The sequence below is a fragment of the Ranitomeya variabilis genome, chromosome 1 (genome assembly GCF_051348905.1).
Source record: "Ranitomeya variabilis isolate aRanVar5 chromosome 1, aRanVar5.hap1, whole genome shotgun sequence".
NCBI lineage: Eukaryota > Metazoa > Chordata > Amphibia > Anura > Dendrobatidae > Ranitomeya > Ranitomeya variabilis.
In genome coordinates this window covers 269881899-269905270 of record NC_135232.1, presented here as the reverse complement: position 1 = coordinate 269905270, position 23372 = coordinate 269881899, and the positions used below count along the sequence as shown (strand labels likewise).

General features: G+C 42.6%; 1 protein-coding gene across 2 annotated transcripts in view; it reads left to right on the top strand.

The window, feature by feature from the left end:
- The window catches only part of SMPD4 (sphingomyelin phosphodiesterase 4), a 57223-nt gene that overhangs the window by 5747 nt on the left and 28104 nt on the right, over window positions 1-23372 (top strand). For both annotated transcript variants that reach the window (XM_077293585.1, XM_077293595.1), the window contains exons 6-8: window positions 16654-16706; window positions 17737-17888; window positions 18376-18505. In XM_077293585.1, the coding sequence (XP_077149700.1) occupies window positions 16654-16706; window positions 17737-17888; window positions 18376-18505 (335 nt within the window). The remainder of the gene's footprint in view (window positions 1-16653; window positions 16707-17736; window positions 17889-18375; window positions 18506-23372) is intronic.

Here is a 23372-nt window from a genome sequence, read left to right as displayed (position 1 = left end):
TTCGAGTCCCCAATTTCCCTGACTTTGACCCCACAGCACTGCCCCCTACTGAGCATGTACATAAAGTGCAGCACAGATTCATCTCCCCTAAAAGCTGAGATCCTTAGATCAGGAACAGAACAGACATTTATAGGACATTTCAGAACTTTTCCCACATAATTCTGAAAACATTTATAGCTCATACTGCACTGAACTACTGAACCCAATTTATTATATATTTTAGAAGTTTGAGTCGGTCCACTTTATTCAGACTCCACCAAAATGGATTCCGACTCCACAGCCCTGGTCAATTCCCTGAGGCGGCCTTACTGTCATGAAAGCTAACCTGCCTCAGGAAAACGACCACCGGCATTATCCTGAAGCGGCTTCGCCAAGAAAAACTCGAGAGCTGCGCTGGCGTCTAAATTATGCTGTGTGCACAGCCGTTTAATATTTCTCTTAATCATTCGGTTCACTAATTTGCCTACTGTTCTGCTGATAATTTCTTCACGCTGCCATATGCTGGCCCTCACCCTAACTGGTATTTGGCCTTGGCCGAAACAGAGAAAATTATTACAGGACTAGAGGGTGGCCTGATTCTAACGCATCGGGTATTCTAGAATATATATGACAGAACTTGTTCAGTAAATGTAGCATATAACAGCCCACATAGTATATAACACAGCCCATGTAGCATATAGCACAGCCATGTATTATATAACACAGCCACATAGCATATAGCACAGCCACGTAGCATATAACAGCCCACGTAGTATATAACACAGCCACTTAATATATAGCACAGCCAAGTAGCATATAACACAGCGCATATAGCACAGCCACGTAGTATATAACAGCCACTTAGTATATAGCACAGCCACGTAGCATATAACAGCCCACATAGTATATAGCACAACCACATAGTATATAGCACAGCCATGTAGTATATAGCACAGCCACGTAGCATATAACAGCCCACGTAGTATATAGCACAACCACATAGTATATAGCACAGCCACGTAGTATATAGCACAGCCACGTAGTATATAGCACAGCCACGTAGTATATAGCACAGCCACGTAGCATATAACAGCCCACGTAGTATATAGCACAACCACATAGTATATAGCACAGCCACGTAGTATATAGCACAGCCACGTAGTATATAACACAACCACATAGCATATAGCACAGCCACGTAGCATATAACCTCCCACGTATATAACACAGCCACTTAATATATAGCACAGCCAAGTAGAATATAACACAGCACACATAGCATATAGCACAGCCACGTAGCATATAACAGCCCACGTAGTGTATAGCACAACCACATAGTATATAGCACAGCCACGTAGTATATAGCACAGCCACGTAGTATATAGCACAGCCACGTAGTATATAGCACAGCCACGTAGTATATAGCACAGCCACGTAGTATATAGCACAGCCACGTAGTATATAGCACAGCCACGTAGTATATAGCACAGCCACGTAGTATATAGCACAGCCACGTAGTATATAGCACAGCCACGTAGCATATAGCACAGCCACGTAGCATATAACCTCCCACGTATATAACACAGCCACTTAATATATAGCACAGCCAAGTAGAATATAACACAGCACACATAGCATATAGCACAGCCACGTAGTATATAACAGCCACTTAGTATATAGCACAGCCACTTAGTATATAGCACAGCCACGTATCATATAGCACAGCCACGTAGTATATAGCACAGCCACGTAGCATATAACAGCCCACGTAGTATATAGCACAACCACATAGTATATAACACAGCCACGTAGTATATAGCACAGCCACGTAGTATATAGCACAGCCACGTAGCATATAACAGCCCACGTAGTATATAGCACAACCACGTAGTATATAGCACAGCCACGTAGTATATAGCACAGCCACGAAGTATATAGTACAGCCACGTAGTATATAGCACAGCCACGTAGTATATAGCACAGCCACGTAGTATATAGCACAGCCACGTAGTATATAGCACAGCCACGTAGTATATAGCACAGCCACGTAGTATATAGCACAGCCACGTAGCATATAACAGCCCACGTAGTATATAGCACAGCCACGTAGTATATAGCACAGCCACATAGTATATAGCACAGCCATGTAGTATAGAGCACATAGCATATAGGACAGCCACGTAGTATATAGCACAGCCAAGTAGCATATAACACAGCGCACATAGCATATAGGACAGCCACGTAGTATATAACAGCCACTTAGTATATAGCACAGCCACGTAGCATATAACAGCCCACGTAGTATATAACACAGCCCATGTAGCATATAGCACAGCCATGTAGCATATAACACAGCCCATGTAGCACATAGCACAGCCACATATTATATAACACAGCCACATAGCATATAGCACAGCCACGTAGCATATAACATCCCACGTAGTATATAACACAGCCACTTAATATATAGCACAGCCAAGTAGCATATAACACAGCGCACATAGCATATAGCAGAGCCACGTAGTATATAACAGCCCACGTAGTACATAGCACAACCACATAGTATATAACACAGCCACGTAGTATATAGCACAGCCACGGAGCATATAGCACAGCCACATAGTATATAACACAGCCTGTTGAGGGAGGATCTAAAGTGATCCTTCACTGTTGACTCAGTGATTTTCAAATTGATCTACAGAGCATTGCCGGCAAGTGAAAATGACCAGACGGAGACATGTGTCTCTGTTTGGGGGGATCGAGCAGATCTCTGGCCCCCGTTTATTGTGTATCACTTTTCATAATCATAGAAGTTATACTTCAACCAATCAGCATAAGAACACGCTCACAGTTCTTAACCTATAAGAATGCAGGAACAGTCTGTACGTCAAAGTCTCAGAACAATAGAACAATACACCCTCAGTCTCATGTCCTGTCCAGGTTGAAACAATCAAGGTCTCGTAACATCTGTGAACTTTACCTAATAACAAAAATTTATCTCAAAACAGCAAGATAGAGTTGAAAAGCACAAAATGAAGCCTGCTTTAATTTTGATCTTAGTTTAACCCTTCAGATTCCCCCCTAGATAAATTTTGTTAACTAATATGCAGCATCAGCGGTACTATCCCGAGCTATAAGCTCGAGGGGTACGGTCTTCACGTGACTGGTGCCATGTTACCAGCCATGGCTGTTGTGACGCACCCGTCCCCCATGTATGCTACAATTTACGGATAACAATTTTTGATAACGGTGGAGGAGGTCTTTTGAAGGTAGCCATGCGCTTGGCTTCAACATCTTCATCAGGTAACTTTGTGAAATGGGTGTAGAGAAGAGCAGGGGTGGCAACGCTTTTGGTATCATCATTAGTTGTCCTAGTGCAGAATTTCCTAATACATACAGAAATACACCAAAGAACAAGTTTTAGTATTACATACATGAGAAGGATAAAGGCAGCGATGTGTAACAAACTTTGCAAGATTCCAGCTATCCAGCCCCCAAGTCCCTTAAACCAATTGGCTGGATTGAGAAAGGAGAAGGTGTCTGCCCACCAACTGTCCTTATTATGGTCATTGTCTTTATCATATTAATCTGAGTCTTTGAATGTTTTCTAACTTTTAACTTCATAGTGCTATTGGGATCTATATAATGACAGCAAGCGGGTCCAATAACCTGACACATACCACCCTGTGCTGCTGTTAAGTAATCCAGTATTACAGTATGTTGATTAGTGACTATGATAAGTAGGTTTTGGACAGCAACAGTAGTATTAAGTATATTATTATTTATTGTTATAGCGCCATTTATTCCATGGCGCTTTACATGTGAGGAGGGGTATACATAATAAAAACAAGTACATTAATCTTAAACAATACAAGTCATAACTGGTACAGGAGGAGTGAGGACCCTGCCCGCGAAGGCTCACAATCTACAAGGGATGGGTGAGAATATAGTAGGTGAGGATAGAGCTGGTCATGCAGCGGTTTGGTCAATGGGTGGTTACTGCAGGTTGTAGGCTTGTCGGAAGAGGTGGGTCTTCAGGTTCTTTTTGAAGATTTCGATGGTAGGCGAGAGTCTGATGTGTTGTGATAGAGAGTTCCAGAGTAGGGGTGATACGCAAGAGAAATCTTGTATACGATTGTGGGAAGAGGAGATAAGAGGGGAGTAGAGAAGGAGATCTTGTGAGGATCGGAGGTTGCGTGTGGGTAAGTACCGGCAGACGAGGTCACATGTATGGAGGAGACAGGTTGTGGATGGCTTTGTACGTCACGGTTAGGGTTTTGTACTGGAGTCTCTGGGCAATGGGGAGCCAGTGAAGGGATTGACAGAGGGGAGAGGCCGGGGAATAGCGGGGGGACAGGTGGATTAGTCGGGCAGCAGAGTTTAGAATAGATTGGAGGGGTGCGAGAGTGTTCGAGGGGAGGCCACAGAGCAGGAGGTTGCAGTAGTCAAGGCGAGAGATGATGAGGGCATGGACTAGGGTTTTTGCAGATTCTTGGTTGAGGAATGAACGGATTCGTGAAATATTTTTGAGTTGAAGTCGGCAGGAAGTGGAAAGGGCTTGGATATGTGGTTTGAAGGAGAGATCAGCGTCAAGGATTACCCCGAGGCAGCGAGCTTGTGGGACTGGGGAGAGTGGGCAGCCATTTACTGTAATGGTTAGGTTCGTTGGGGGGGGTCGCGTGAGATGGGGGAAAGATGATGAATTCTGTTTTGTCCATGTTAAGTTTCAGAAATCTAGCAGAGAAGAAGGATGAAATAGTGGACAGACATTGAGGGATTCTGGTTAGTAGGGAGGTAATATCTGGTCCAGAGATGTAGATCTGTGTGTCATCAGCATAGAGGTGATACTGAAAGCCATGAGATTCTATGAGCTGTCCCAGGCCAAAGGTGTAAATGGAGAAGAGCAGGGGCCCAAGGACTGAACCTTGCGGGACTCCGACAGATAGGGGGCGAGGTGAGGAGGTGGTGTGTGAGTGGGAGACGCTGAATGTCCGGTCTGTTAGGTATGATGAGATCCAGGATAGGGCCAAGTCTGTGATGCCAAGGGATGAGAGGGTCTGTAATAATAGGGAATGGTCCACTGTGTCAAAGGCAGCCGACAGGTCGAGTATATCCAATATATCCCAAATTTGATCATCTAGATAGTCTATGGCCCTAACCAATTTATCCCACATTTGTGTAATCATAGGGTAAATGAAAATAGAACTGACAATTTTATTGGCTATACCCATCTGTACTACTAATCTTTCATGATATTGTACAAACATATTCAAGGATGTTGGGGAATTTAGACTGTCCCATGCGGTTACCAATGTTAATATGGAAAATGCGAAAAACAAAAACATTATGTCCCCTTATTTGCTACTAGTCTGTTTAACCAGCTTGCAGTGCGATGCGTGGATCCACGTCGGCCTTCCTTCCAGCTTTACTGACATAGGAGTGATAAGGAGGACCTGATAGGGACCGTCATACAAGGGTTCTAGTCCGTGTTTTCTGACATGCCTTTTCACGACCACAAAATCACCAGGCTTCAAGTTATAACAAATATCGGTTTCACTTTCTGCTGAATCTGGAAGGGAAGAAGAAACTAGAGCGTGGGTGTTAGCAAGTTTCTTCTGATAACTACTGAGGCTGGAAATTTGCAACTGGGGGCCTAGCACCAAACAATATCTCATATGGGGACAGGCCATGTTTTGCAATAGGGGTAGTACGAATGTGGTACAGTACAATGGGTAGGAGCTCTGGCCATGGAGCCGTAGTCTCCTGCATCATTTTGGTCAATTGTCCCTTCAGTGTGCCGTTCAGGCTCTCAACTCTCCCAGTAGATTGATGGTACGGAGTATGGAGGGATACAGTGGATCCAAGCATTGTCAGAACCTCCTGATACACATGAAAAGAAAAGGCCAGGCCTTGGTCACTTTCAACGACTTCTGGAACACCATATCTGCATATGACTTCCATCACCAGTTTCTTTGCTGTAGTTTTTGCAGTCATTTTGGTAACGGGGAATGCTTCCGGCCAACTGGAGAACATGTCGACAACCACCAGACAATATTCATACCTTCCAGACTTAGGCAACGTGATGTGGTCCACCTGGAGCCTTTGGAAAGGATAGTCGGGCTTAGCAAGGTGCTTCGGGGGTACACGTTGAAGTTGACCGGGATTGCAGGTCTGACAGATATTACATGCACGGTTGAGTGCTGTCAGGACTGTAGAAATACCTGGAGCCCAATAGAATTTTTGTACAAGAGCTAGGGCTTGGTTTTTTCCTTGATATGTGGGTCCATGTGCCCACGTGGCAATACCAGGGTACATCCGCTTAGGGAGGCGCACAAGTTGGTCCTTTTTCCAGATCCATTGTCCATACGTGCTCCATCAGCCTTCCACTGCTTCACTTCTTCCTTTGGGGACATTCTCTGCATCGTCATTAAGTGGGGTTCGACAGAAAACCTCAGTCTGGCGCCGATCATCAGGTTTCTGTAGAGTCAGTGTTGCTTGTAACTGTTTACGCTGAGAGCGTGTGGTCTGCAAAGGCGTTACCAACAGTCTGTGGTCTGTTCCTAGGACCGTGCGCCTTAACTTTGATAATGGCCACCTGGGTAGGTAATTTGATTGAGTCCATAAGGGTTTTAACAGCTTCAGCATTCTTCACTGGAGTCCCAGCGGTAGTAACAAACCCTCGATTGGCCCATAACGGTCAAGTATAGTCCGGGATGCCCAAGGCAGGGGCGGAAGCAATAAGCTGCTTTAATTCAGAGAAGGCACTATAAAGGCTTTCCATACAAACCGGTGATATTTCTTTATTGTTCATTATACCGTCTTTCAAGGTATTGTAGAGAGGTTGCATTATACGGGATGCGTCCGGTATCCACTGACGACAATAGGTACATAGTCCAAGAAAACGCTGGAGTTCAGTCTCATCTTTCGGAAAAGGAAGGGAGCTGACGGCTATTTTTCTTTCTTTTGTGAGGTATCTGACACCCTGAAGGAGACAGTGACCCAAAAATGTCACTTGACCAAGGCAGAACTGAAGTTTCGAGGCCGAAACCTGATAGTTCAGATCTGCCAGATACTTGAGGAGGCTAACAGTGGCAGCAATGGCTTCCTGCTCTGTTCGTGCACACAACAAAAGATCATCCACATACTGAAACAGCGTGACATAGGGGTGATTTAACTGCCAGGGTAAAAGACACTGGCCCATATTTTTTGCAAACTGATTGGGACTGTTTTGAGCCCCTTGTGGCATAACTGTCCACGTCAATTGTCGTCCCTGATAAGTGAATGGAAACAGAAACTGGCAATCTGGGTGTAATGGAATGCTGAAGAAGGCATTGGCAAGGTCGATGACTGTGAACAAAGCAGCATCCTGAGGTGTCTGGGACAAGAGAGTATGTGGATTAGGCACCACCGGAGTTTCTAGAACAGTAGCTGCATTAACTGCCCGTAGATCCTGTACCAGCCGTTACACAGGGGGTTGGCCGGGTGGGGTCTTTTTCTTAACGGGAAACAAGGGCGTGTTATATAGGGAAACACAGGGTACCAGGGCACCATTATCGAGTAACGTTTGTATTTCCCTCTTGAGGCCCCACTCCTGATCATGTTTCAAAGGGTATTGATGGACTTTGGGAAAAGGGGCACCAGGTTTGAGAAACACTTTTACTGGTTCTACAGGCATTATTGGGGGTGGATCTGGGCATATCAGGGCCCTTATAACCGTGGGAGGGGCATGTAGGATACAGATCTCCTCATTGTGTTCATCTGCATAAGGGTTATATAATGTAAGGACCATCTGACTATCATCTTAGAATTGTATTCTGGAGCGGAACTGTCATAATAAATCTGCCCCCGGTAAATTTACCGGACATGTGGGAGAGATTAGGAACTGGGCCGTGACCTCAGGGAAGGGTCCCACAGGGATGGGTTTTGTAAGAGTATGTTTATTGGGTCTGCCATCTACTCTAATTAAAACAAGCTCTTGATCTGAGAATTGACATGGTGGGGTTGGGGAAGGAGATTCCCAGACATAGACAAAAAGAGAAATGATCCAGCTGGAGGTGGAGGCAGTTCAGACTTTGTGAGACTTTATTAGACAACTAAAGCGATAAATAGTTCTTCAAAATGAAAAATCTTTACATAGCAAACACCTGGCACACCAGTGAGAAGGATCAACGCGTTTCAACTATGAAGTCTTACTCATGATCTACCTGATAGTGCAATGAGAGCATATATATATATATATATATATAGTGTGCACATGACATTGATTGGACAAACAATTAAAAATGCAAAAAAAAAAAAAAAAAAAAGGGAAAAGAATAAGGAAAATCACCGGTTAAAATTATCATAGAAATAACTGACATATGAAATACCCTTAAGAGACATTGCTTGAACATTACTTGAACATAAATTAATATTGCTTTATTAAATCATGTCTAGCATTAAGGCCATAGGGAATACGTGTGTCTAACATGAACATCCAATACGTTTCCCGATTAAAAAGTTTCTGCTGTAAATTACCTCCTCTCGGAGGTTTGTAAACCTTTTCTATTCCACAGAATCTGAGGCTAGTTAAATTACCTTTGTGCACGTTGTAAAAGTGTCTGGACACAGCTGAGGCAGACAGGGCTTTAGAATTCACTGCATCTGATAGATGCCGTCTCACTCGTACTTTCAGTGGACAAGTAGTGCAGCCTATGTACTGAACTTTACATGTAATACATTCTATTAAATACACTACATTTTCGGTGTTACAATTAATGCAGTCATGTATATCAAATTGTTTATGGTTATGAAAAGATGAAAATATGTTAGTTTTATGTACATAGTTACATGTTTTGCAACGAGTGGCTCCACATCTAAAAAACCCTGTGGCGTTGAGCCATGTAGCTCTGTTAGTGTCCCGTGGAGAGCTGGAGAATAGACTTGGAGATAGGATCGAGCCCAAGGTGGGAGCTCGTTTAGCAACGAATTTGATATCGCACATATTCAATGCAGCAGAGATCAGTTCCCAATATTCCAAGTGCTAGTGGAGCGATTCCAAAAAACGCAGGAAACGTGCAGGCCAGAAGCACAAGAGGAAGAAGATATCCAACCCGGAACAGGAATCGCCGCCACTACTAGAGGCTCCAGTGTGGAATTTATCCAGCTATGTGATCTCAGAAGAACAGATAGCAATTCTCAGCAAGGGATTAAGCTTCTCTCCAACTACTGACTTTGATATATTTAAAACCTTACTTGACTTGAATAAATTTGCACATAACCTGACAGTAAAATGCCATTTTCTTTCAGATGCTGCTAGTGAAAATGCTGTACGTATAGAGAATTTTGATTATTCCACTACTGATAATATACGCATGTTTCATGAACAAAAAGCACTTCTCAGTTTAAAAGCGTTGGAGAGAGAATCCTTTTTAGGTTCTGTCTCTCTTAATGATTCTTTTTCTGTCAGTAATCCATCTTTTTATCCATTGAAATCCAGACCAGTAGTCTTGGATCAATTTCAGGACCTAGTTGAAAAGGAATTAGTCAATCTGATCAAATCTGTTTTAGATTCCAAAAATAACTATTCCAACCTGACAAAAAAGGAAAGACAAGCGCTGAAAGAGCTGCATGATAACCAGGATATTATAATAAGACAATCAGATAAAGGAGGCACTATTGTGTTACTAGACGCAGGGCTGTACAAAAAACTGAATTTACAAGACTTGGAAAATAAGGAGATGTATTCAGAACTTAGTTCTAACCCCACCGAAGAATTTAACTCATTGTTGCACAACCTGTTACAGGAAGGTGTACATATGAATGTTATTGACGATAGAATAGCAGAATTTTTAAAAAATGATCATCCAGTTACACCAATTTATCATTCATTCCCTAAAATACACAAAAATGTGTTTCCTCCCCCAATGAGACCAATAGTTGCAGGTATTGGTTCCATAGGGGAAAGATTGGGATCTTGGGTGGTCCATTACCTGCAACCATTGGTGCAAAATACCCCTAGTTACATACGGGACTCAAAATATGTAACCTCAGTTTTTGATCAATTTTACTGGAAGGAAGAATATGCATGGCTTACATGTGATGTGGTAGGCTTATATCCATCAATTCCCTATTCAGTGGCATTGTCGAGTTTGTCATACTATCTGGATACATACTCTGCCTATAATAATGATACAAAAAGTTTTTTAATATCTGCAGTGGACTTTTTACTTAATCATAATTACTTTGTTTTGACAATAGGTTTTTCAGACAACTAACAGGAGTGAGCATGGGCGCTAAATTTTCGCCTTCTTTAGCGAATATTGTTATGTTGAAATGGGAAGAGAGCCATATCTACAATGATGATAACGATATATGCAAACATATTGTATGGTATGGTCGCTATATAGATGACTTGATCCTAGTATGGAGGGGTTCACAAGAGGAAGTGACTAAATTTGTTGATCATATTAATAATAATAATTTTAATTTAAAATTCACCCATTCCTTTCAGAAAAAACACACCAATTTTTTGGATTTGAATCTCTCAGGTAATACACTAAAACATACGGTTGAGATTACTCCCTATAGAAAACCTACTTCAAGTAATTCAATTCTTAGAGCCAATTCCTGCCATCCAAATCATGTCATAAATAACATTCCATATGGTGAACTTATCAGAACAAGAAGGAATTGCTCTGATAATGACGTTTTTTTGGCAGAGACAGAGAAAACCTGTGAGCGTCTTTCTCATAGAGGGTATCCTAAATGGAATCTGGACAAAGCACGTAGAAAAATCTCCAAAGTAGATCGCAAAAATGTATTAACAACGAAAAACTATAAATCTACTTATAATAATCCCCAGAAAAACAATAATAATGTAGTATTCAGTACCCCATATAGCTCACAATACAGGCAGATCGTGGATATTGTCAAGAATCATTTACCCATGCTAAAACAAGATGACAAATTAAAACGAATTTTAATACAGAGCGATATCAAATTCGTTGCTAAACGAGCTCCCACCTTGGGCTCGATCCTATCTCCAAGTCTATTCTCCAGCTCTCCACGGGACACTAACAGAGCTACATGGCTCAACGCCACAGGGTTTTTTAGATGTGGAGCCACTCGTTGCAAAACATGTAACTATGTGCATAAAACTAACAAATTTTCATCTTTTCATAACCATAAACAATTTGATATACATGACTACATTAATTGTAACACCGAAAATGTAGTGTATTTAATAGAATGTATTACATGTAAAGTTCAGTACATAGGCTGCACTACTTGTCCACTGAAAGTACGAGTGAGACGGCATCTATCAGATGCAGTGAATTCTAAAGCCCTGTCTGCCTCAGCTGTGTCCAGACACTTTTACAACGTGCACAAAGGTAATTTAACTAGCCTCAGATTCTGTGGAATAGAAAAGGTTTACAAACCTCCGAGAGGAGGTAATTTACAGCAGAAACTTTTTAATCGGGAAACGTATTGGATGTTCATGTTAGACACACGTATTCCCTATGGCCTTAATGCTAGACATGATTTAATAAAGCAATATTAATTTATGTTCAAGTAATGTTCAAGCCATGTCTCTTAAGGGTATTTCATATGTCAATCTGTTATTTCTATGATAATTTTAACCGGTGATTTTCCTTATTCTTTTCCCTTTTTTTTTTTTTTTTTTTGCATTTTTAATTGTTTGTCCAATCAATGTCATGTGCACACTATATATATATATATATATATATATATATATATATATATATATATATATATATATATATATATATATATATGCTCTCATTGCACTATCAGGTAGATCATGAGTAAGACTTCATAGTTGAAACGCGTTGATCCTCCTCACTGGTGTGCCAGGTGTTTGCTATGTAAAGATTTTTCATTTTGAAGAACTATTTATCGCTTTAGTTGTCTAATAAAGTCTCACAAAGTCTGAACTGCCTCCACCTCCAGCTGGATCATTTCTCTTTTTGTCTTCATTTGCTGTGGGCGCTCACCCCGAACCGTGCTGGGCGTTGGCAGGTCTGGGGATTTCGTCTAAGACCGGTAAGCTGACTATATTCCTTTTTTCTTTTGTTATTCCCAGACATAGGGTTAAAAGGGATATTGGAGTGTGGGACTGGATTTGTGTATGGGAGGAGGGCTGGAGCTATAGAGTCTACTGCTGCTGCTGCCAGGCCACTTATAAGGAAGGATCTGTGTCCTTGTAGCTGGGGTGGTGGCTGAGGTTGGAGCAGGAATCGCTGCGGCTACTGGTTTAACCTTTAATTTCCCTGCTGATGCAGAGCGGGCTAAATTCTTCTGAAAACTTTTTTACTATTTTCAATGCATCATCTGGAGTGGAAATCTCGATATCAGGTCTAACTAACATTATTGCCTCTTTCAATTCAGATTTAAGGCCGGACATTAAAGCTGCCACAAAAATGTGTGAATGGGCTTTATTTTACAATGAGAATCCCAGATCTTTAAATACTACCATGAGACGCCCATAAAACTTCTCGGCAGTCCAGGATATATTGGTGCCTTGGGGTTAAGGGGCATAGGGCTTACAGTCAGAAGAAGAAGCTTAATTTCCTGGGGAGGGACCATATCATCTAACAGGGAGCCCCCCTGTCCCAGATCATTATTTTTAATTATTCGTATTTCTAGCATGTTACCCTCAAGCACTTTCTCAATTCCTTCCTGCAAAACAAAACATCCAGCCACTTTCTCAGTCTTTGTCCTAGAAGTAGACCGCTTTCCTTTTTCAACATAACGGTAACAAAAACAATTAGAACTCACTTCCTCTGTTGATCCTCAATTTGCTATATATCAATCACTCAACTTGAAGCAGGTGAATCTTTTACCAATCTTTCAATCACACTGATAACCAAACAATCACAGTTTCCTTCTAAAGCTAGGAACCATATTTCACTTTCAACTTCAACTTACAGTATTTCTTTCTACTTCAATACAGTACTGTTGCTTTAAACAAAACACAGATCTCCCAGCGCGTGTTACACCAAGGACAGAATATACAGAGAATCTTGAGCGAAGCTACGTGCCCCCTCCCTTCCGAGATTTCAGCGGAGATAAGAATTCACAGCATTCCTCAACACAGAAAGGAGAAAGCAATCGCGCAGCTGTTACGACTGCCCCTCCCATCAGATTTTTAGAAATTTCACACAGAAACAGAATACAGCAGTTCTCAGACTTAATTAATTTCTACCAAACCTTCATCACACAAATTCTTCTTTTTCTTCCACGGAAACTGATTCTCCTTTAGAGCTAAATATCCTTACTTTAGTTGTGCACTGCACTAGAGCGGCCGTATAGTCTGTTCCACCGGGTTTACCTGTCACCCACTGGGACAACCCAAAAAACACGGTACCCAGTGAAAGGAGGAGTGCGTCTCAGACTAACCCTCCAGACACCTCTGGACATATATATATATATATGTGTGTATATATATATATATATATATATATATATATATATATATATATATATATATATATATATATATATATTATATTATATTATATTATATTCCTGAGTTACGCATCCCCATCTTCGATCACCTCACCACGCCTGATTCTAACAGTGATCAGGATTTCAGGATATTTTGACTATAAAGAGAATTACATCACTGGTCAATCCGGGGTGTCCATCCCTTATGAGGTACGGTTCGACCACTGGGCCACCAATGGAACTACACCTCTATATGATTCCACCCAAGAATCACCCCACCATCGGGGACAAACCTCAGGTCCTCTTTGCAGCAACAACCACACCAAACTGTCAGTCTGAACAGTATAACTGCCAACTTACCGTGTTTGTTGTGGGGGATGATAGTCCCAATTTTCCTGTGCCTGTGTCCGGTCCAAGAGTCCTTTGTCTTGTTGTTCTCTGGGGGGCAGAGGCGTTCCTGTTTGGAGCCCCACGTTCGGGCGCCAAGCTGTTGAGGGAGGATCTAAAGTGATCCTTCGCGGTTGACTCAGTGATTTTCAAATTGATCTTGCAGAGCGTTGCCGGCAACTGAAAATGACCAGACGGAGATGTGTGTCTGTTTGGGGGGATCGAAGCAGATCTCTGGCCCCATTTATTGTGTATCACTTTTCATAATCATAAAAGTTATACTTCAACCAATCCGCATAAGAACACGCTCACAGTTCTTAACCTATAAGAATGCAGGAACAGTCTGTACGTCAAAGTCTCGTAGAACAATACACCCTCAGTCTCATGTCCTGTCCAGATTGAAGCAATCAAGGTCTCGTAACAGCTGTGAACTTTACCTAGTAACAAAAATGTATCTCAAAACCGCAAGATAGAGTCAAAAAGCACAAAATTAAGCCTGCTTTAATTTTTCTTAGTTTAACCCTTCACAAGCCCACGTAGCATATAACAGCCCATGTAGTATATAGCACAGCGACGTAGCATATAGCACAGCGACGTAGCATATAGCACAGCCAAGTAGCATATAGCACAGCCACATAGCATATACAGTAACAGCCCGCGTAGCATATAGCACAGCCATGTAGTATCTAACACAGCCCACGTAGCATATAACGCAGCCCACGTAGTATATAGCACAGTCCACGTAGTATATAGCACAATCCACGTAGTATATAGTACAGTCGACATAGTATATAGTAGAGTCCACGTAGTATATAACAGTCCACGTAGTATATAGCACAGTCTACGTAGTATACAGCACAATCCACGTATTATATAGTACAGCCACGTAGTGTATAGCACAGCCCCGTAGTATATAGCAGCCATGTAGTATGTAACACAGCCCAGGTAATATATAGTACAGTCCACGTAGTATATAACACAGCCCACGTAGTATATAGCACAATCCACATAGTATATAGCACAATCCACGTAGTATATAGCACAATCCACGTAGTATATAGCACAGGCACAGCCCACGTAGTGTATAGCACAGCCACGTAGTATATAGCACAGCCCACGTAGTATATAGCAGTGTGGGCACCATATCCCTGTTAAAAAAAAAAATAATAATTAAAATAAAAAAGTTATATACTCATCTTCCGGCAGCCCCCGGATCCAGCCCAGGAGTTAGCGATGCTCTCGCCATGTCCGTTCCCAGTGATGCTTTGCGGCAATATCCCATAATGACGTAGCAATCTCGCATGATCCTATGTCATCTGGGGTCATTTCGCAAAGCATTACTGGGAACGGAGCTGCCGAGAGCATCGCGACGATGGGGAAGGCTTCGGGGGCCGCCGGAAGGTGAGAATAGCACGATTATTTATTTTTTTTATTATTTTTAACATATCTTTTTACTATTGATGCTGCATAGGCAGCACCAATAGTAAAGCCTGTCGCTGATTGGTCGCGGCCGGCCGGGCGCGATCAATCAGCGATGCGGGATTTCTGTTACAGACAAACAGACGGAAATGGACCTTAGACAATTATATGTATAGATGGGCGCCAGGACAGTAGATATTATTACAGGATGGGCGCCAGGACAGAGGACATTGACAGGATGGGTGCCAGGACAGAGGACATTATTACAGGATGGGCGCCAGGACAGAGGACATTATTATAGGATGAGCGCCAGGACAGAGGACATTATTACAGGATGTGCGTCAGGACAGAGGACATTATTACAAGATGGCCGTCAGGTCAGTGGACATTATTACAGGATGGGCGCTAGGACAGAGGACATTATTACAGAATGGGCGCCAGGACAGAGGACATTATTACAGGATGAGCGCAAGGATAGAGGACATTATGACAGGATGAGCGCCAGGACAGAGGACATTATTACAAGATGGGCGCCAGGAGAGAGGACATTATTACAGGACGGGTGCCAGGAGACAGGACATTATTATAGGATGGGCGCCAGGAGAGAGGACATTATTACAGGATGGGCGCCAGGACAGAGGATATTATTACAGGATGGGTGCCAGGACAGAGGACATGATTACAGGATGAGAGCGAGGACAGAGGACATTATTACAGGATGAGCGCCAGGACAGAGGACATTATTACAGGACGGGCGCCAGGTCAGAGGACATTACAGGACATGCGCCAAGACAGAGGACATTATTACAGGACGGGCGCCAGGACAGAGGACATTACAGGACATGCGCCAGGACAGAGGACATTATGACAGGACGGGCGCCAGGACAGAGGACATTATTACAGGATGAGCGCCAGGACAGAGGACATTATTACAGGACGGGCGCCAGGACAGAGGACATTACAGGACATGCGCCAGGACAGAGGACATTATGACAGGACGGGCGCCAGGACAGAGGACATTACAGGATGAGCGCCAGGACAGAGGACGTTATTACAGGATGAGCGCCAGGACAGAGGACGTTATTACAGGATGGCCGCCAGGACAGAGGACACTATTACAGGATGAGAGCCAGGGCAGAGGACACTATTACAGGATGAGAGCCAGGACAGAGGTCATTATTACAGGATGAGCACCAGGGCACAGGATATTATTTCTTATTCCTTGAGCAATGAGGCCCGTCAACTTCAAATTTTTTCTATGTACGACTTATTTAGCCGTCTGAATTTGAGACCCGTGTCTTATTTCCTGTCAGTACTTTATCTTCACTTATGTTCAAATGATTTAGAGTTTTATTTATTTTTCTGACATTTTCCTCTCCATGCTTTGCTTGCCATGTTTTTTCTTAATCGCCTCCTCAGATGCTTTTGAGTATTTTATGTTCCACTTTGCCATCTTCTTAATCATTCAGCGGGTAAGTAATCATTCTGTGATAAGTCCTGTTATACACAAATAGAAACCTGTTTTAAAAAAGGAAATTCAGCTTCTATTTATCCAGAAACGCTTTTCTTATCTGTGATCTCATGGTTGTTCTTTTTGATGGGTGCCCTGATGCATTTGAAAGGGGGTATCCAGAATTCATTTTTTATATTTTCAGTGAATGGTATAAAATTCAAAGGTTTTTCACTTTTAGAAATGTAGACCTCAAACATTTACTGTCTTGTAAAATAACAAGATCCAATAGTTCTCGTGCTCTTTGCCGGTCCTCTGGTCTCAGTGAGTTGGCTGCAGCGGTGACGTCTCGATGACAGCTTACACTGGACTCGATGGCTCGACCAAGATAGATGACCCGAGCCACTCTCCTTTGGCTGCAGCAATGATGTGAGCTTCTACCTTGTGTCACTACTGCAGCCAAAAGACAGAGACTGGAGTAGCGGCAACACTCGACCTTGGATTCGTACTATCTGATTTGGTTAAATCGGGACTCAGACTACATTTGTCTCTTCCTACACTTTATATTCCTACAGAGGCCAGTTGTTACAGGAATTCCCTGCTTCTTAGAAGTTATTTTTGTATAATGTTCATCCAATCAGAAGGGGACTTTCCTACAGTTCTGAGGTTTTTGAAGAATCCCGTGAATTCATATATGTGATTTTAATGGGTGATGAGGGTCTCACTTTACTCTTATTTGTCAATCATGCTATTACAATTTTTCTCTATGTAGGCTTTTTAAAGTAGATTTGTAACTAGATTTCACATTAGACTGCATAATTTATTAGGCTGACTTCTTAGACCTGATGGAGCAGAGGTACTGACTGTGAAAATTCATGTCAGAGTAGGTGTTTACCACTGAAAATGCTCATTTTTAAAATAAGTCAGAGAATCTTTCAAAACAATGATTACTATGATTGCGCACTGAGATATTTCTGATATTTGTGGTTTACTTTCTTTGTATAAAAAGATCAATGATTTTCTATATATATTTATACATTTTCCCCATGTAGAACTTTATCACTGGACAAGTCTGCAACTACTCTGATAACGCCTACTACATCTTGGTGGAGAAATACCTGAATTGTTTCCTTCCCATAGAAGGAAATGTCCCGCAACCTCATTTTGCCAATCCTGGAGGAACGGTGCCATCCCCTGCACCAAGGTGCTATGCTTGGCATTATTGACTTTAGCTGGCCATACAGATGAGATGGTCATCAGTCCAACGCTCATTCGGCAACCTCTACACACAAGCTCTAGGCTGTGCCAAAGAGAGAGCAGAGAAATCTGCTGCCGGACACCTCACTCGTGTCCCCTTTAAATTCATACATGGCCTGTAGGGGGATATCCCCAAATACATCAGATGGTTGGCTGGTGCCACCAACATCAGTGGGTTTGGCTGATGTGTATGGAGGTTATAATGATCTGTGTTTAATAGCATGTTATTGTTAAATAATGGAATTGGCCATAATATATTGCCAGCTTGATTGTAGTGGCTCTAAAGTAGGTCCACAGAGCGGGGCCCACAAATTGGCTACTTCAAGCCCTTACAACCAGGCAAAGAAATAACTTATTAAATTATTTTGTGAGGGTTTTTTTGGGGCCATATGGGGTATAAGGGAATTTTGACTGATGTCATTTTGTATGTACAGATCGCCATCAATTTCATTAACTTCGTATGGGACTAGCCCCAGCCTTTTAAAGAGACACATTTCCCACCAGCACTTGGTGAATGCTGACCCTGCAGCTCATGAGATATGGAGGTCGGAAACCTTATTGCAGGTGAGTTCCATAATTGTATACCCTAAAAAAAAAAAACTGCTTAGAAAAGTCATTGAATAACCCAAAAGGGGTTTAACAAATTAATACTTTATTATAGAAACTCCAATTTGACAAGTCAATATAGAAACCTAAAACAAGAGCAAATTAAAAACGAATACAAACTAAAAATTGGGAGGAGGAGGAACATGAGCACCATGAATAATACATGGTCATGTATAAACGATATAACAAATAAATATACCGTACTCCCAAATAATGTGCAAGTGCACTAGAAGCTAAAATGTTGTAAAAACAGAGGTTGTACAAGGAAATAGTGAAGTGAATATCGATGCCACAAGTGTGGATAATAAAAAATGGTGAAAAAACATCACTGACCTGGATTCATCAAAACACAGCCCAAAAAAGTATTATATGTATGTGTATATATATGTATATATATATATATATATATATATACATACATACATACATACATACATACATACATACATACATACACACACACACCCCTACTTGGCATGTGAGTTTATTTGGTATAATATTAGCCATATAAGCAGATTATGCATTTGCATTCTGCACCTTACATGTTCTAATGTCACGTTAAAAACTTTGTAGAATGGGCAGATTCTGAGGCTGTTGTGCTGGGCAATTATATAGGATGCCCTTATACTCTGAGGCTATTATACTAAGTAAATCACTACTATATATGCACGTGTGCTGTACCCTAACCCTGAATTGAAAACATATCTTATATGTACTCAGCCATCTATATAGGTATATTAATTGCTCTACGTAGCCTTATTAGCTGTATGTTCACCTGCTTATTTTATTGTATTTTCCAGGACGTCCCTCCTGACAGTACCATGGAGGTTGTCCTTCTATCCTTATAGGGACAGGAAACACATGAGAGGTTAAAAGACCCCTAACACCAACCAGTGCTCCGGCGCTTCCTCAGTTACCTTGCGGGCTCAGGGGGATCAGGGGTCCATCCTCTCCTTCCCCAGTAACGAGGTCCAGGGCTGACACCCCCCGAAGGGGGTTTCCTCAGCCGCATACCCATTCGAGCGGAAAAGACCTCAATCTCCTTTGAAGATTCCTCTAGCCTCAGAGAGCCTATGAACAGAAAGGCGGACGGGCTCCTTAAAAGAGCTTAGGAGGCGTCAGCGGCAGTGATGAAAACTAATATAGCTGCCACCTCAGTTGCTAGATTTATGTACTTATGGATCGACCAACTGGAGGATCAGCTAAAGAGGAAAACTTCTAGGGATAACATGTTAGAAAGTCTTCCCTTATTGAAACTTGCAACCGGGTTCTTGGCAGATGCTTCGGCGGAATCTGTGCAGTTTGCAGCCCGAAACAATTCTTTATCCAACGCGGCTCGTAGAGCCATGTGGATGAAGACTTGGTTGAGAGATTATTAGTCTAAGAATAAACTGTGTGCCATACCATTTTCAGGGTCAAGGGTGTTCTATATAATATACTAGAAAATTCCACCGATAACAAGAAAGAGTTTCCCGAGGAAAAATCTAAGCGAATACTATCCCTTTCAGAGGACCCGTCCCTTCAGAGGCAGGAATATCGGGGAAAAGGGAAGTTTAGTTGGTGGAGCCACCCTAAAGGGGGTAAAGGTAGAGCCCTGCCCTCGCACTTTGGATCAGGGTTCAGGAAATGGGAGGAAATGACGCCATATCTGTAGGGGGTCGCCTCAGTGAGTTTGCAGATTCATGGAGACTCATCTCCCAAAATCAGTGGGTCATAAACACCATTTCTCAGGGTTATGCCTTAGAATTTGTCAGATCACCCCCAAGAATATTTCTAGTTACAAATCCTCTTTCCAGATCCCTCAACTCCCCCATATGGGCAGAGGTAAAAGACCTATTAAGGTTGAAAGTAGTGATTCCAGTTCCCCAATCAGAAGTGGGTCAATGTCAGAGTTCCATATTTGGACGATGTTCTGCTATTATCCCCTTCAGAGACCGAACTAGAAGAGCAGCTCAGGATGATGATTTCAACATTGGAAAGTCTGGGTTGGACCCTAAACCAGGAGAAATCAGACCTGCTACCAGGGACCAGGAAGAAATTTCTAGAAGTTATTCAGGATTCCAGGCAAAAAATCTCGCTTTTGCCAGAGGAGAAGCAGAAAGTGATAATCAGGATCTGTCTACGCCTTCAAAATCAAGTTTCCATAAGAACGGCAATGAAGGTCTTGGGAACCTTAACTGCTTGCATATCACGTGTCCGATGGAGTCAGTTCCACACAAGAGGACTTCTGAGAACAATCTTTTGACAGATGACTAAGTTCCCTGGACAAAGAAATTCATCTATCTCCGGCATTAAAGACATTGCTGGAATGGTGGACCATTTCCAAGAATATCAGTCGTGGAGTCCCGCGGATATTGTTGCCTTGTGTCACGATCATCATAGACGCAAGGAAGGATGGGGAGCTCATCTGGAAGGAAGATGTTTCCAGGGAGTTTGGTCTCCAGACATCCAGTTCCATTCTTCAAATTTCAGAGAGTAATGCAGTTTGGGAGACCCTGAAGCGGAATCGGTCCTGCTTATGAGGTCGACATATAAAGATTGTCAGACAACATGACGGCGGTGTCATTTCTTCACAACCAGGGGGGTCCAAGACACCACCTCATACAGGACCTATTCTCAAGGATATTTGCTTGGGCAGAAAGAAGAGTCTGGTCAATATCGGCAGTACATCTAGAAGGATCTAAGAACACGGTTGTCGATTACTTGAGCAGACGAAGGATCCAGTCTACCGAGTGGGAACTGAATGGGGAAATATTGAGGTAACTGTGTCATAAATGGGGCATCCTCCAACTGGATCTCTTCGCAAACAGGAAGAACGCCAAGGTCCGAAGATTCTATTCTGTCAATCCAGCAGACAACCCGGATTGGATCGATTCCTTAAGCCAGGTATGGGAAAAAGATCTCCTGTACACCTTCCCTCCCATTGCCAAGATCCCAAGGATCCTCAAAAAGATCCAGGAAGAAAGCATTGGTGATACTGGTAGTCCCATTTTGGCCAAGACAAAGCTGGTTCCCCTGCTAAGGAAGATGTCCCGGGAAGAGCCACTCCTGCTACCAGGGAGGAAAGACCTACTTTCTCAAGGGCCAGGTCAGATCCTGAAAAGAAGATCTTAAGAGCTAGAGATCTCTCCAACCAGGTGATCTCCATGATCCAGGCTACCCGTAAGCCAGTTACTTGTGCAGTTTACAATAAAATCTGGAAGAAGTTTGGCTTGGAATGTGGTAACTCTTCTATAGACTCTTCTCACCCTGACATTCCAAAGATCTTTGATTTCCTTCAGGCAGGGTTTAATAAAGTGTTGAAACCAAGCACGCTAAAGTTGCAAAGACTCTCCCCTGGCATCTCAACCGCCATCCAGAGATTGAGGCCCACAATAAGGAAATCAGTCCCTCCATGGGATTTAAATCTAGTCCTCAACGCCTTGTGCAAGGCACCTTATGAGCCAGTAGAGAGCATTACCATTGCGAAACTCACTTTCAGGACAGTCTTTTTAGTGGCTATCACCTCAGCCAAGAGACTAGGCGAAATTCAGACTCTTTTGGTCCAGAACCTGTATATTCAGATCTTTGACAAACATATAGTTCTAAAACGTAATCCCACCTTTTTGCCTAAAGTAGTCTCTTCTTGAAATTTAAATCAGGAGATAATAATTCCCTCCTTCTGCCAGCACCCTAAATACCCGAAAGAGAGATTCTTCCATTCTTTGGACGTTCGAGGCCAGTCGTGAGTGGAGATAGGACACTAATTTATTTGTCCAATATGGTGGCAAAAATAAGGGGAAAAAGGCATCAAAACCTTCATTAGCTAGATGGATAACCCACCATCTCCCTAGCGTATGAGGCCGAGAAATTGCCTATACCTGTGGGTCTCAAGGCCAATTCCACCAGACAAGTAGCAACATCATGGGCCGAAAGGGCTGGGGCATTGGTAGAACAGATTTGCAGGGCAGCTCCTTGGTCTACCTTAAACATGTCCTGTAGGCATGATGATTAACTTGTAAAGGATTTCAGTAAATAGAATTGCATCCATCCTGGTGTGGTACTTGGAAAATCAGTGGTGGGTGTGGGTGGGAGGGGTCTTTTAACCTATTGTGTGTTTCCTGTCCGTATAATGATAGGACAACCTGATTGTTTCCAGGTGCCGTCAGGATGGACTCCTGGAAACAATATTATGTGTAGATTGAACAGACCTTATGCAAACAAACATCACAAGCATAAAGGATGTAACAATCTTATGATGCTAGGGGACATAAAGTGGAAGAGTCGCACATAACATGGGCAACAAAGGAAAAACAACGACAAAAAATTCCAATATAATCAATGATAGTAAATTAATTATTTTATTAGGGTGACCAGGTACAGAGGAACAGGGGGAGGGAAAAAAAGAGAGGAAGATGTACCCTCTCACACATGTCAAAGTAAGACAGCCCACAGAAACCAATTATATATCACAAAAGGCTATATAGGTATAGACTATGATAGGATAACCATTACAATTATTGCACATTGACCCCATATGGCCATAAAACAGAAATCACGGCACCCTTCATGTACTGAATAAGGCCATAGCCACAAGGGCTATTATAGTTACCAGTGGGACCGAAGGTCTGACTGTGGGCGTCCTTCCCGACGCGCGTTTCGGCGTGCAGCCTTTCTCCCTTGAGAAAGGCTGCACGCCGAAACGCGCGTCGGGAAGGACGCCCACAGTCAGACCTTCGGTCCCACTGGTAACTATAATAGCCCTTGTGGCTATGGCCTTATTCAGTACATGAAGGGTGCCGTGATTTCTGTTTTATGGCCATATGGGGTCAATGTGCAATAATTG